Here is a 16,176-nt window from a genome sequence, read left to right as displayed (position 1 = left end):
AATGCAACTGTGTCGGAGTAGTCAGGCATATGGATGACTAAAGCTATGCCATTTCGAAATTCTTCGACATAAACAGCATGATGAAAGCAGGAAGATTGGGGAAGGGAACCCTGTGTATCAAGATGATGAAATGTTGTAATGTAAAATACTAAAGAGTCGAAAGTCACAAGTAAAGAGGGTCTAAGCTTTGGTGCAGAAAGCATTGAATCAGACGAGGGAAGCCTGAGAAAGAGAACATTGTTAAAGCAGAACTATGTTATGCTAGAAGACATTGAAACAGGCGAGGGAAGCCTGAGAAAGGGAACATTGTTAAAGCAAAACTGTGTTATACTAGAGAGCATTGAATCATGTGAGGGAAGCTTGAGAGAAGTATATGGACTGTGCCGGATAAGAAAACTATTGAACTGCCTTTTTGTGAACTGTTTGGAATGAACTTAACTTTCGAGATCCCGTGTAACTTGAGCTTGGAGAAGCGAGTTGAGAAGAAGATCCATGGTTATCCTGATATTCTTTTGAGACTTTATATTCTTTATCTAATACCTTACACATTGTTAAGTCACAGAGTGAGGGCAAGCATAGGTTTGACACAGACAGATTCTTAAATTTTGACAGACAGATTTTTGGGCTATTCTTTCTTCTTTATTTTAATGGTCGAGACTACTCCCATTTAGAAATAGGGCAAGTTAGGCCCTTCTTCTTGCCGACAGAGCCCTTTGTCATGTTGCCTCAACACTGAGATGGGGCAGTATACGTTATAGAACAAGGTGTATCAACAAGTTTCCAGGTGACTCACTGAAGGGTCTTTTTGACCATGGGAATGATATCCCAGTTAATTTCCAGTATAAGGTCAACCTATCAATGCCTTCAGTGCTGGTTAAGCGAGAGGGCAGCTGGGTGAGTCCCGCCAACAGAACGTGTATGGCAGCGGGGTATCTTGCCCAATGCTGTTTAATGAAGATCCTGATCTCCCTTATATGTGGCTTTCCCAGTCCAGGCTTTTATCACAAGTATCAGGGTGTTGTATCTAACTTCTCCTAGGCCACGGCCCCAGCCCGGTCATCTGGTGTGGGCTCATCAGGGCACAGACTTCATGCGAGGGCAACTCACACCAGCACGTCTCCCAGGATCTTGTGCATGCTTCAAATGGTGCCTGCGCAGGAGCCAGTCTTGAAGGATCTACAGAGCACCCCAACGTATAGTCCCTGTAGCGTTTACTCCGGCGTCTCCGGTATGTATCTGTCTATGACCACAACACAGGGTAGTGCATGGTCAGTTTCGCAGGTGTGTCATCGCTCCTAGCAGTGGCAGCTTTAGGACCCCACAGGGCCTCCTTTCATCGCCAAGACTCAGGCTTCAGTAGCATGTGGTGATCACACTACATTTACTGTGGACCATGTGTGCATGGCTATGTGACTGCGTGAAGGCGGATAGTATGTGTCCGTATTGCAGACCTCCTGCACCGGGTGAAGGCCTGCCGTCTCCACGAGGGGTGGTGGTGGGGGGCAGGCCACGTCTCGGTGCTCTCTGTGGTAGTTGTACATAGTTCTGAGGTCCTCTGCCGCCGGAGATGAGCGGGGAAGTGAGACTGCCGGGGAGGCATCCAGCAACTATCTCCCACTCAAGCTCTCCCAGCCTCCCACAGACAGGAGTGCTGCGACAATGAGAATGTGTGCCACAGGTGTATACCCTGGTGCTGGACCAAGCATGGAAATATCTCACCGTGCTGGGGCAAGGTTAGACTTAGGATGCAGCATGCAGGTAGGGCCTCTGTGCAAGCTGGGTGAGATCAGTCTCGCCTCCGAGGCCGGCACCGGATGCCGCAATGGAACTCCCAGTTGTGCAGTTAACCCATGGCCCAGAGCGTTTTCCGAAGCGGGCGACAGCTCCAGCCCACCAGCAGCATGGCCAGCATTGGTGTCCGCTCCCACCTCATTAGCAGTGGTCCCCATGTGTGATGGTTCACAGATCAGGCGCCTGCAACACAAGGTTGACACCGGCCCCTACCCGCACAATGGCATGAGCTCAAGAGGCAAGCAGACATGCAAGGGCAGCAGGCAGCTGACCAAGGCACAGTTCTCCAACAATGCACCGTTCATGCAGGGTACACTGCACTACAGCGCGCCACAGTCGGGCATCCCATAACAGTACAGTGGCCAGCACCAGTCTACCACACAGCGCCTCCACCTTCCACCACAGTCCCCAATGCTTGCGCAGTGTGCGTACCCGGACCAGCAGCTCCACCTCAGCCACAGCATCGCAGCCCAGTCGCCCCCAAAGGGGTTCAGCCACAGGGTTCTGCAGTAGGGAGCAGTTCCAGTCACAGCTCCAGTCACAGCTCCCAACGTGGTTCTCCCCAGCGGCAAAGAGAAGGGTATTCGCAGGAGCCAACAAACGGCTCAGTGAGCAGGCCACTCAAGTCGCGTGTGCAGCATGCGCAGCTGGCTCAGCATTCAAGTGTCTCCTGCATCCCTCGCACGCAGCATTCAACGCCAAATGTAATTTTGTATCTGCTGTGTCCTTTCCACCGGCTTTGGCAGAAGTCGAAGTAACGAAGCAAAGGATTTAACAGGAATTATTTCAAGAAAGGATAGCGAAGGGCCAGAGCTCCCAGATTAGGCAGCCATCTTCCTGGTCGCTCAACAGAATTTAAAAGGTCTGTATTGGCAAGATTTTGTGACATAAAAAGGCATAATACACACCTTATCTGGAGGGCTGGGGACACAGGAATAGTACATGGCCAATTTAATGTATCATACACTCCACACCAACATCACAGGTTTCTCTTTAATATATAACACATGCATGGGTATTACACCCATAATGATAAACATCCATGGAGACCAATAGAGGAGTTTGAACTTACAGTTCCACCACCTAAGGGTCAGAAAGGGGAGGGGTGCACCTCATATCTACCCAAGATGAGGGAAGAACAACACACGGTGTAGTTGAAGAGTCGGAGGAGACTGAAAATACCAGGTATGTAGATCCACTGGTGCATCCACTGCTAAGTTAGGCAGTAATGAGGATGACAACACAGATTATGATCAATTAGACTCCAGACAGGAATATGTGTTACTGCTGGAAAGCAGTGATACTGTAGAGGATTAGGAGAGTGGATGATTGAAGCTTGCCTCCCACCTCCTCAAGAAACATCCTTCCTGTCCCAGATCATAAAGCAAATCATATCATTACATGACATCAAGAATACCACCACCAACCCTACCAGCACCATCTAGCCTAGGTGAGCAAAGCCTGTGTGTGTTTAGCCCACAGTGGAAGTCAAACAGTGTAGTAGTACTTTACACTGAATAAGCAGCAACTGAATCTGGCCACTTGTACACTCTGTCAGAAAACACTGCACAGTGGGAAGGCGTGGACCAACTTGGGGACCAGAAGTATCTTTTCCCATATGCTGCTGCACCATGCACAGACATGGGAAGAAGCAAAAAGATCTGAAGTACATCGCTCCCCATACCATCAGAGAAGCTGTATACCATCACAGCTGGCACAATACAAACACTTCCGCTATGGCATGCATCCACCCCGTGTCCCAGCGATACATAGCAGTGATCCCACATTAGAGCAGGCCAGTGTTGTGGAATCATTTGAATGTGGACAAAAATGTCACAAGTCAGATGACAGGGAGAGTCTGCTCAATGCTAACATTGCTCTACTCCTTTTAGGAAAACCATGGATTCCTGCTGCTTAGAGGAACAAATCAGTCACTAGAGGGAGGCTGCTGTCCACCAGTTTCTTCTTTTAATTGTATGATAATGTTACGACTATGGTAAGGATGGTAGGAAAGCTGTTGATGGGATAAAAAAATCAACTTCACCATGGACATGTGGACCAGCGGTCTGAGCATTGACTACAAGGCTGTCACAGCACACTGGTTGTTTACCTTTCCCTATTAGCCAAGAGGGGTCCTGGAGTAATGCAAGTGGGCAGCAGTTGTATGAGGTTTGGTGCCACGCAATACAGTGCATGATAGTTTCAGGGCAGAAGCCACAGGGAAGATCATATCTGAAGGAAGGTGAAGGAGGGGGTGGCGCTGAGCATAAGGTCACGTAGTAGGCATTTTTTGCAGAGGGCAATAAATCAAACATCCTTGCTGCCTTGTGAATTGGTAAGAAAATGCACATCCCTGCTTTGCACTTGTGCTTTGCCTCGTGGTCACACACGTTATCAGCTGTTGCAAGCATGTGAAAGAAATGTTTGCTATGGTCCAGACGAACAGCACTCGTTGCAGCCAAGCTTAACATGCCTTAAATGGGCTGTGCCAACTGCAGGGGAGCAACACGTTTAGTTTATAATGTGTGAGGTGCACACATACCAGTTGGGAACCAGGGTCACAATGTCTTAACTTATCAAACAAAGGGATGTTCCCAATGGTATTCTTTATACCATTTGCCACTGCGGAACCTGATGGCCTCAGTGGCCAACTGTTGAGTCTCTTCACACATGTTGGACAGTTTACATGAGCAGTGAAATGCCATCAGAAACTACTAAAACACTCATAGCGGAGCTCTAGATGGGGTGAGCTTGACACCCTGCCAGTAGCAGCTGCCATCTATCATCTGCTCCGCTCTGCAACCATTCGAGGTGGCCACTAAGTGGGTTAGCTGTCACAAGGATTCCTTTAATGTGGCTCCCCCTGTGTCAGGTTGAGCTGCGCCTGACCAACATAGCAAGAGATTGGGTCTCATTACAACTGTTGCGTTAAGGCAAAAACGGCGCTGGTAATGCTACCGGCGCCGTTGTTGCCATGCCGCAACATTACGAGTTTGCTCGTGGGGGCCGCTTTGCACGCCTGGTCAGACCAGGCATGCAGAGCGGCAACTGCGAGCAGACCAGGATGGTAGCAACGGTACCGTTACAAACGGTACTGCTGCTACCATCCTCCCCTTTCCCATTGAGCCCTATGTGGGCTCAAATGGGAATGGGGACGTACCGGCTCCGGGTCCCACAAAAGGGAATTACCAGGCCCTCCAAGGTCAGAATGGCTCAGTAAGTCTCCTTTAGCGGGACCCAGACCCGAGTTTGGGAGTAGCCATGCCCTTGATAAGGGCATGGCTTCCTCCAAACTCGTAATGAGGCCCATTGTGTCCTGGCAGGTGATGCCAACATGGCATAACTGGTGAGAGACCTGCTTTCCATCTTGCATGGAAAGCAGCTGGTGGTTCCATTTAAAGGTGGCATTGAGAACCTTCTGACTTCCTTTATCAACCCAGATTTCAAGGTGAAAGTGGCAGCTTTTTACCAGCATGTGTCGGGGGAGGAGGGTTCACAGCAAACAATATATGGAAGGGGCACAGCTCTGTTACAGTGCTTAGAGCATCAGTTGGAGAAAAACTGCAGGAAGTGGGGAGAAAATCAATGAGCCAGAATTTTGATAATGATTCTGGGAATGTCAATATCAAGTCTGACGGCATCAATGGGAAGTACATCACTGACCCTGTAAAAGATTTGTAAATAGTACAGGTGCTGCCTACAGGGAGGAGATACTGTCAGACACCCTCCTGGGTGATACAGTATCTTGGCTATCGGTGGGACGATTTTATTATTATTATTTGCTTTGGCTAATATATCATATTTCACACAGTTTAATTAAATAACACAGTCATAGTATAACAAATTAACTTAAATCCATGTGTACTTTCGCAAACAATTACACATTTCAAGAAATCGTCCAATCATATAGTAAAATACTGTTGATGCAGTACAAGGAAATTCATATAATTAGAAGAAGAAAAACGTCATGGAGTACTGATAACCTCAAAGTATTTGCAAATGAGAAATAAACAAGCAACATCTCATGAAGCCTCCAGTGGTGTTAACTTAGTTAGAATAACGACCCAGAGGCATCGAAGAGCATTCGTCGGAGATATGGACCTACCTGACTTACAATACGATCAGAACTGTTTTGATGGTATGTAACCAGTATTGTGTGTATAACCCCCAAGGAGCCTTACATAAAGCTTGAAGAAATAAGGACTTTGAGTCGAGAAATGTTGAGTACTTACAGAGTATTAGTGGATCCTCCATGCCTGACAAGTTCTCAGCTCTTTGGGCATTCCTTGCCAGGGGACACGCAGTGCATAGAGAAGGTAGCATGGGTCATCAACAGAAACAGACAGTGGACCATCAGCCATGGAGATGCTTGATTCTGATCTACTGGGCCTTCACCTTTGGGAAGGGCTGATACTGCAGGCAGTGTATCTGACCAGCATAGTTTGGCAAGTTGCTGTTGAATCCCTAAGCTCCCCACCGCGTCTGCCTCCATGGGGCCATCCAGAACTATCCCTGCCTCCTGTGCCTCTGTAAAAGCTTGCATCGGAAACTCTGTCTCTCTTGCCTCTGCGCTTGGCGGCTCCTCTGATGGTTCTGGCCCTACCTCCTCTGCCACTCCTTCTCCGGAGGCCTTACCCAGTGCCTCAGCTGGCTTCCACCCCCTACTTAGAGGACTGGCATTTCCGCGTGGCCTCTGCCCGTGAACCGGGACCAGGAAACAGCTTGAGGTTCCCTTCTTCCTCACCATGAGAAAATGTTTCTCCTTCTGCAAGGACAAATGACGTTCCTCCCTCTCCACCTCTCATCCCACCTCCTTGCCCATCCAACATGGCCTGCATGTCACGAGGAACCTGGATATACTATGAGTACTGAAAACAGTGGATACACACCACAATCAAATCAACTTACTAGGCAACAGTTCATAACACTAGACTATTAGAAATCAACCCAACCAACCCAACAGCTAGTTAGGGCGGCAAGATGACAATAACAAGCATGCATGGGGAAGGTGGGAGAGGGGAAACAAAATCTGGAGGTTTAATATGCTTTTTGGGGGCATAGGGTCATGGACAGGAACATTTGTGTGTGGCTTTTTTGTGTGTCATTAGTGGAAATAACATGGAAAAGAAGAGACAAGTGGAAAGGACATTTTATTTAATATTTTGAGTGTTAGAAACTAACCAAACACTGGACAAATACTAAGACAGATGGGCACATCAAAAATACTGCTGAGACAAACAATACACAAAAACAAATGCTTAACACCTAAAAAATCTCAAAACGCTGCTTACGCACTCTAAAACACTCTAAGCAACCTCCAAGTGTAAGCCTGCTCTGTGCACACCTTCCATAAAAGTCCAACAAAACGCCAAAAGGCACAGGAAGTGAGCTGGGGCTTTTAATGATGGTCGAACTTCCTTTAGGAGATTTCTTGGCACTGATTGGCTGAACAAACTTCACAAATGCAACTGAGATTCAACCTGAGAACCAAGACTCCTGGTTGGACCACAAATCAATATGAGAGACCTTGAAGGTTACCACAAGTTCAACCTGAGCTGCAACTGCACCAAAAGCCCATTATCTACTGGTGGAATAGGACAAATCACACCAAAAAGATTTGAGGTAACCGTGGGTTGGTTTTATTTAGGTTTCATCCAGGCTTGCTTGTCGCTTGGCCTGCAGACGTGCATTGACCTTCTCCATGGTAATGTATTGCAGGTTTAATTCCAGACACTTGGCCCTGCCCCACTGTACGTAGCCAAGCGGGTATTGCACACAGATTGATGGGTCCTCCCTACTGTGCCCTTCTATCGCTATCAAATCTTGCCGGTCTCTGGCACGCTCATGCACGGAGTGCTAAAAACTGACAGGCCCTCTACAGGCATAGAAGAGGCCTACCTAAAAAAAGTTTTTCTTTTTATAAATGCGTTGAAAGGTCCTTGTAGTTCGTGCAGCACCGGCTCTGTTAGTGAGTACTAGCGGGAGCCATGCTGCACAGTGAAGTTCTGTAAAGGATGCTGAACGGGGTGAGCAGCCCTTAATTTTGGGGCGCACCCCACCAATGAACACTTGAACATGTGCCATGAAGGTGAGTCTTGAGTGTGTGCAGAAGAATGGTCGTCGGTTAGGCCAATAAAACAGCAGGCAACAGTGAAAGGACCTGTCCCCAGGTGCAATAGTGTATGAAAGGCAGTTATAAAATGTATGTTAGTGTTCTATGCTGCCAGAGATAATCAGAACCTTCAGGATTCCAGGGACTCACATTTTACTTGAATTGGGGAAGGCCTGGTTTTTGCCATTGGGAAACGTGATTAAGGAAAATAATAAAATTCCAGTCAAGCACTAGACACAAGTTTCAAATTCACAGCCACACAGCTACATACTCTTACCAATGACACTCCTAGGTAAAGCAGCCCTCCACCTTATCGGTTATCACTTCACTTTTGCAGTTAACGGCCATGAGGAACTGGATATAGTGGGGGCCGTCTTGCTTTCATTCTCATTCCTTTGCCTTTCTCCTACCTTTTTTCAAAAACTGCCACCGGCAGCAGAAGGGTGCATACAAAGTTCCATTCTTGTACCTCTTGACAGGTCCTCTTTAATGGACATAGAAAGGAGACTCTGCAGCACACAGCCTCCTTCTGGTGTTCCTTGGTACAGTGACAGGGACTGCATGTCCCCCAGTTTGTTTACTTTTCTCGTAGTCTTCATTTTTTAAAATAAATGTTTTTCATGCAGTCCATTTTTATACAAAAGAAATGTTTCTGTCAAAATATTCATGATATGTGTTTTGGTAATTACAGTTCCTAATTATAAATGCGTTGGCCCAGGAACTGTTATCCAAGAATTACAACTCGCTGGCCGTTTACAGTCAATCATTTCATCCTGTTATCATCATTATCTCCTGCAGTAAATGCAAAGACACTGCCCACACGACTGCTGAAACCTATCTTTATTAAGAATCCGACTGTACAGCAAGAAAGTGTGCGGGCAATTTAATAGCACAGTAGAAAAACGCAGATGTATAAAGCACATTGGTACAAAAATACTAAGGCATATATTTACAAGTATGTGATCAGTAAAAAAATGACCCTTTGCCCATCAGTAGACACTATCAAACACCCTGTATGTCCGTCTTCTTTCTTCCCTGTGGGATGATCAACGCTTCATGAAATCCCCACCTATGAAACAAAACAAGGGAACAATGATTAAATGCGCCTTGCAAAGCAGGGCATATAGCGAGAGATAGAAAGCAACATTATTTACAACTCAACATCATCCTTTATATATGTGCTGATGTCACCCAATGTGTACTCCATTCACACGAGCAACAGAGCACTCATTAAAGGAATAGTTCACTCTAAAATTTTAATTGGCTCAAAAGATGGGCCATGATCAAAAATATATATAAAAAATATTTTTTAAGGAGGTTCCTATGTAAACTTTTGAGCAAATGAGGCATAGAGTCAAACATTTCAAGCACTAGGAGGCATCCATATTGTGAAATGGATGAGCCTCCGGTGCTTGTGTTAATCTCTAGCCTTGCAGCACTAATGAAGCAAAAGCCACCTGCTGGTAGCTTTTATTGCAGCAGCTTTTGCTTCATTAGTGCCAGACAGCAGAGAAGGCAGGAAGGAAAGCTGCTGCTGGTAAGTGCTTTCGATTTAATTATTTTTTGTATTTTTGTATTTTTATTGTTTTATATAGCACCTTAAAACCACAGCAATCATAAATACAACTTTCAAGCTTTCTTTCTAAGTTTCCCAGGCTCCTCCGAGCTGGGGGAGCTCAGGAAACTTAGAACGAAAACCACAGCAATTACAAATACAACCGTGTTGTATTTATGACTGCAGCGGCTTTCTCTTTCAGTCGCACGGGGGAGCCCAGAAGACTCAAAGCTGAAGCCACTGCAAACATGAATACCACGGGTTTGTATTTATAAATGCTGTGGTTTTCTTTCTAAGTTTCCCAAATTCCTTCGACTCGGAGGAGCCCGGGAAACTTAGAAAGAAAACCACAGCATTTATAAATACAACCATGTTTTATTTATGACTGCAGCGGCTTTTGCTTTGAGTCTCCTGGGCTCCCAACAGCATTTATAAATACAACATATATAATAATGGTTGATACCCCGGACTCAAAGCTGAAGCCACTGCAATCATAAATACAACAAGGTTGTATTTATGATTTCTGTGGTTTTGTAACCATGGCAATCATAAATACAACAACGTTGCATTTTTAATTGCTGCGCCTTTGCTTGTAGCCACATCCAAGCAATTATGAATACTTCGCCGACATCCGGCAGAGTTTTCATAATTACTGCCACTTTCTTTTCTAGTTTTCCGCACAGGAAACTAGAAAAGAAAGTGGCAGCAATTATATTATATTTATAATTGCTCTGCCTTTCATTTTACGTTTTCTGTACTGACCTTTGCTTGGGGAGCACCGAAAACATACAAAGAAAATGAAGGCAGCCTCCTCTCCATGTTCAGCTCTGTCCTGGCTGCAGTTGTTACGAACAATCATAGTATTTCCGGCAGATGGTCAGTCTGGCACCGTTGGCGGCGTATCTCGAATATCCAAACTCCCCAATCCAAGATGGCCGGGGTTTTACCGGTGGACAGTGCAGTGTTTCGGGAGACCGCAGACCAAGCTCCTCCCATTCATCCCAGGAATGTATTTCCGGTCCTGGATCCATCACAGCATCGCGTTGCTACTGTACACAGAAGCCACACTTCGTGAGTATCGCTTCTAGATTTCTCGGACGCCGAATATCAAGAGGACTTTATCTCACTGCCTTTATTCTTTACTCCCTTCCTTTAGGAACCCTCACGTTCACCCCATGGAACTCCTGAGTCAGCCCTTTCGTAGCTCAACATGACACGGAAACCTCCGGGACCCTTCCACTTTAAGTAGGCAGCATTCTTCATCAGTCATCCATTAGATACTCCCTCCACTAGCGCTTGTTTACCCTCTCCTCTGTTTTCCCTGCACAGCTCAACCCACATCTGCACGCTCACAGAACACACCTCCCGACTGCCACTGCGGTTGGAATCCAAATCATGGCCCTCAGAGACTAGTTCCAACTCCCAGTCGGGATTACGGTACGGGAAGGAAGATAGTCTTCCGTAATCGCATTACTTTCTCTCTTTTGAAACTGCATTCATTTACCAACGTGTCTGTTTTCACATAGATATTTACCTTCGTCCTGCACGTGGGATCCAATCTCTCCACATCTTCGTACAGTCTCACTCCTAGGCCGACACGGACAGCTGAGGGAAGGTGAATTCTACTCTACGGAATACTCATCTGTATCCTGTCCCGTCCAGCTCCTCCTCCGTTGGACTCCATCAGTGAGGGTTTTTTCCCCCTTGAGGGTTTCCCTGGCGTCTTCACTCTGCGCCAACTGGTCGGCGCCGAGAGAGGGTGTCAGGTGAATCACTCCCTTCCTCCGAATACCCTCCGAAGACCAGGTATGAGACGCCTTGTTCATATACTCGTGTGATTTTGGGAAGGTGATTGTCGGCGCATCCCTAAACCTGAGGGACGCCATTTAAATAGGCTGGTTCCCCATTTACAGCCATAACAGCAGTAAGCAAAAGCTCCCAGGCTTTTGCTGCTTGATTAGTGCCACCAGGGCAGAGCTTAACATGAACAGAGGAGGCTGCTTGAAATGACAAAATGGATGCTCCCATGTAAACACTATTTGTATTTACAGTATTTCCACTGGGATGGCTGTTGTTCCTCCATAATGGGCGAGGGTGCTGGTGGCTCGGCATCCTTCACTCATTATGGAGGAGCTGCCACTGGTACATCCTCAATTAATCTGTGCACCGGGTCAGTGGGGCTAGAGATTAATTACTGTTGACTTAGAAGTCATGTACATGTACTGCACTGTTGGTAATGCAGTGATTTTGAGCACATTAAGGGATCCATAGACAGAATGCTACTGTGGTAGCTCAGCAGGTTGAGTAACTGTTGCTGAGATGTTACATATATTTAAAACTAGCTGTACATTTTACGACTTTGTGCAATTCCTTGTAAAATAAAATAGATGTTATAAAATGTGTTCAGCCCAGGGATGGGTTGGGCTGGTCGCTTGCTTATATTCAGGGAGGATGTGGGGGAATGTCTTCTCCCGTAGCAAAAATCAAAAGTTGGCACCCATGATCCAACAGTTTAATTTCCTACTAACTGCATCAGTGCAATAGAATAAGTTTGACAAGCATATAACATCTATATAAATAAATCCTGTGATAAAACACGAATGACGGGTCACAATACCCACAGAGTATTTGTGAGGTACTCTGACAAAAAAGCATGTTTCAGTTTGTAAGCTGCACATTTGGAAAATAAGAGCGTGCCCAGCATTTAGGTAGCCTGCTTTTAACAGTGATGGCTCCCACCCCAGTGATATTCCTGCCCCATTGATCCCAGTGGTGTCCCGAAGAGAGAACACAGGCTAAAGAAACAGAGAGCCTGCAAACACGCAAATGACGGCTGGGCGAAGAAGCACCTCTAAGACTCCTGTAAATAGTTATTTGCCTGTAGGGGAAAGGTTACCAATTAGGAGGTGGGGGGCTGCAAACAGGGTGTGAAATGTCTCCCCTTTAACCCACTTTAGGGGTGCCTATGCCTTCTCTTCCATTTCCCTACATTGTTCACTTTTTATAGGTGGTAACAGAAAAGCTGGCAATGTTTCAATTATCACCGGTTTTTACCTTTTACCGATAAACGGGATAATGAATTTTACAATAAATAAATAAACAAGGTTGACATCCCAAAGTGTTTTGAAAGTGGACCATAAGGACGTTCAACTTTGGGAGCTCAGCTTTAAGCCATATCATATTAGGGTGTCAGTTTAAAAAGCGACCTTTGTACGTGCAGCAGCCACATACCACAAACTGTGTTTCTAAGTTAAGTTAAATCAAAAGAGTGCTCCATAAACGATTATGCCTGAAAACAAATTGGGGTCGTCCCATGGTGGAGACCTCTGCAACTTCTAGTAAAGGTTGTGAGGTTGATAGCAAATGATTATATAGTTTTTAAAGGATGTGATGGTCCAGCTGTATAAGATTCTACCTGTGATTGCGCATTGAAAGTCTGATGCTGACTGATGGCCAGTGGGGTTTCCTGGAGCTGTGGGTTTGTGGGTACACCTGGGATTCTTCTTCATAATTCCTGCCACTCTGCTTTGGGACATAGCTGAAGGTGCCTATAAGGCAAGCTGGTATATAATTAGGCAATAAGCCCCGAGATTGGGGGCATTACCTTGTGGCATTACCTTGTCAGGTAATGTCACAGGCCCAGGCACATGGGCCTTAACAAAAGACCCAGGGAATTACCTGACACAGTAATGCCCCCCTCCAGTGAGGGGCTTATTGCTATTAGTACTCCGGTCTGTAAGATCAGAGTACTAATAGTGATGTTTTCAGTTGGGAGATGCTGTCAGGGTTTCGCAACTGAAAAAAAGAAAGAAAGCAAAAAAATGGCTGCCACGTAACACGTAGAAAAGACTTTATGTAGTCCCTTCTCGCTTTTCATGGCGGCCATTGGAAAAAAGAAAAAAAAAGTAAACAGAAAGATGCCTGCCATGGAAAGGGAGAAGGGACTCCAGGTACACTACATGTAGTCCCTACTCCCTTTCCATGGTGGCCATTGAAAAAAGAAAAAACAAAACAAAGAAAATGGCCAACATGGATAGGAGAGAAGGGACTACAGATAGTATCTTCTCCCTTTCCATGGCGCCCAGTCGAGAATGAAACACCGGAGAAGTGGCGGAGATGGGCACGAAAGAGGACGCCTGATGAGGGATTACCAGTCAGGTTAGGCTCGGAAATCCACCAATCAGCGTGAGCAGGTAGGTAAGAAAATGGTGCGCTGGATACTAATGGGCATTAACCTAATACAAGAGGTGCCATCTGGCATTTCTTTAAAGGCGGATAAAGGGTTCTTTGGAGAAGAGGATAAAATGCCACTTGAAATCAGTTTTAACCAATGTGGTTAACAAAACTCTTCAATGGTAGGGAGGCCTGGAAGCCATCCCAGGATGGTTTTGGTTATGCAATGCAACGTCCTCTAATGTTCAGGTGAGTTAGCATAACATTTTTCTGCTTTGGAGTTTAGACAGGATGCCAAGATTACACACTTTGGCGACAGGGAGGAATTGCACACAGGATTGGGGTTAATGGGTTCATATGTGGACTGAGCTGTGGTTTATTGTATAAGGTTTCAGCCTTTGTCGGCTTTTGACACTCCCTTCTTAGGGCGAATCCTTGGTGTTAGTATGCGCTGAGGTCTGCACTTCAAGTGCCTTTGTTGTGACTGAAACAATAACAAAAACCTCTATTTTTCTTGAATTGGTACTCGTATTGAATGCAATCCCAGAAAAACAATGCCAGCCATTGGTCCAGTCAGAAATAACCAAAGTGTTTATTGATATTTTTCATATAGATGTATTTTTTCCATGTATTAATTTCATACATTCAAATCATATCCATTCATCTTTGACTCTTCATTTTATTTGTCGTGATCTCCCAACACGTGTTTCCCTACAGTGTTTACCGTGGTTCTTCAGGAGAGATACTTTTGCTATGGATGCTTATCTTAAAGGTAGTTAAATTATTGATTTCCAGTCTCAATTTTTCAATCTTGAATCTGTATGCCAAGGTCTTCAAGTCTTTTTTGTTGGTCTAATCCACAAGGTCCAATTGCTTTGTTGTCACAGTCACCGCCAGAATCCGCGATGAGCTGCGGTTTAGCATGTTAATGATAGAGCCACAAAATTCGGCTGGCTCATACACTGAGCCAATTTCTTCTATCGATAATCACCAAATGCACTTCAACTTAGTCTGTCTCTTTTGCAAGCAGCCGCTTCATGCGCCCTCGAACCCGGGGAAAGATACGCATTTGTTGTGTATGGCTTTAACAGGAAGCCATTAGCGCCTAATGCTGTATCGAGATGCATTTTTGTTGTACTGTGGAAGTCGGCATGAGCCGCGTGCCAATGACACAGGACGGTTCTGGAAGGCAGGGAGAGATACCGTTGATTGAGAGACAGGGACGGTTGGAAACATGTCAGTGCAGGGTTTCACGAATTCATGTGCATGCCATGTCTTTTGTTTTCTTTTGTGATTACATTATGCAAATGATCTTTGTAAGTTCTATAAATTGCACATTCAGTGCACAGCAGTGGCACACTAGGCCACTGTATGGCACTGATGCCTTTTAGCCTGAATGTGATGATGTATTCATAGGCTTTGGTTAGCTTTGGCCCATTAGAACAGGTTCAGGGATCTAACCGCTGCTATTTTTTTTAATTTTTTTTTTTATTAAGCATGTAGAGTAAATAAATACAACTTTTGCTTGTTTCGCTCACTTAAAAAGGCCAAACCATATCTTAGAGTCTTCCTTATATTTCTATGGCAATTCCTCTCATACTTGCCGCCTTTTTAATTGATTATTCAAGTCCTCTTTGGTTTGGCCTGAGTATAGGCATGTAGCAGAGGTTATGCTTTTTCCTTCGTCATAAGATCCTTTACGAATTCACTGTGCGATTCCTGTTTATTTCCAATTTGGCCATCATCGTTTGAAGAAAAATTCCAAGAGCTCTCGTGGTTTTCTGATTTGGGTTATCGTACAAGGATTCCCACCATAAAGCGGAATCCAGCCCACACGTCGGCGTTAATGCTGGATGTAAATATAAATCTCTTACTGATTTTAGTTCAGGACAAAACATTATAAAGTGTTTTAGAGATTCCACTTCCTGCTCACAGAGCCGGCATATGTTATCACTTACTGTGCCATATTTTATCAAATTTGTTTTTGTTCTTAGAATATTTAATCTAAAACGTAAAATTAGATCCCGATGAATTGGGTTCCCACTCTTTTTCAGGTAACTAGGTAGGGTTTTTGGAACTGATCTAAGATTATTTGAGAGCGTGTGAGATTTGGAATTGGCACGAGCAGTTTCTGTTTTATCCCAGTCAGCACACAGTAACGCAGTCTTCACCCTTTTTGGGTTGTTACATAGTGTGTCCTCAGGAATATTTAAGTTCTGTAAGAGATCTTTACATTTTTCTTTCCAGCTAGACAGTGGCCAGAATTGTGTTTTAATGTTTTCGTCCTTTAAGATTTCATATTGTGGTGGACAATCTTTGATTAGTGTCTTTCTGAATGTTAATAAGGCTTTCCATATGATTGTGGCCTGCAGGGAATACAGGCCCATTCATGTCGTATTATGATCATTGGGACGCATTGAGGTAATCTCAATATTCTTCTCCAAAATGTTGCTTCAACCTTGCCCCAAAATTCTGATGGTATTCTGAGAGCTGTATCTCCAGCATAAGCAACAGACGCAATAACTTTTGTATTATAAAAGTCAAC

The 16,176-nt window shown here is 45.1% G+C and overlaps 1 protein-coding gene across 1 annotated transcript in view; it reads right to left on the bottom strand.

The window, feature by feature from the left end:
• Positions 1-8,767: 8,767 nt before the first annotated feature.
• LOC138567897 (SCO-spondin-like) overlaps positions 8,768-16,176 on the bottom strand; it is a 1,036,222-nt gene continuing 1,028,813 nt past the window's right edge. Inside the window, exon 113 of the mRNA XM_069646396.1 lies at positions 8,768-8,972. Within this exon, the coding sequence (XP_069502497.1) occupies positions 8,950-8,972 (23 nt within the window). The 3' untranslated portion in view covers positions 8,768-8,949. The remainder of the gene's footprint in view (positions 8,973-16,176) is intronic.

The sequence above is a fragment of the Ambystoma mexicanum genome, chromosome 2p (genome assembly GCF_040938575.1).
Source record: "Ambystoma mexicanum isolate Mex_15411 chromosome 2p, UKY_AmexF1_1, whole genome shotgun sequence".
Classification (NCBI taxonomy): domain Eukaryota; kingdom Metazoa; phylum Chordata; class Amphibia; order Caudata; family Ambystomatidae; genus Ambystoma; species Ambystoma mexicanum.
The sequence above is the reverse complement of the archived record's forward strand: the minus strand, read 5'-3'. Positions and strand labels throughout refer to the sequence as shown.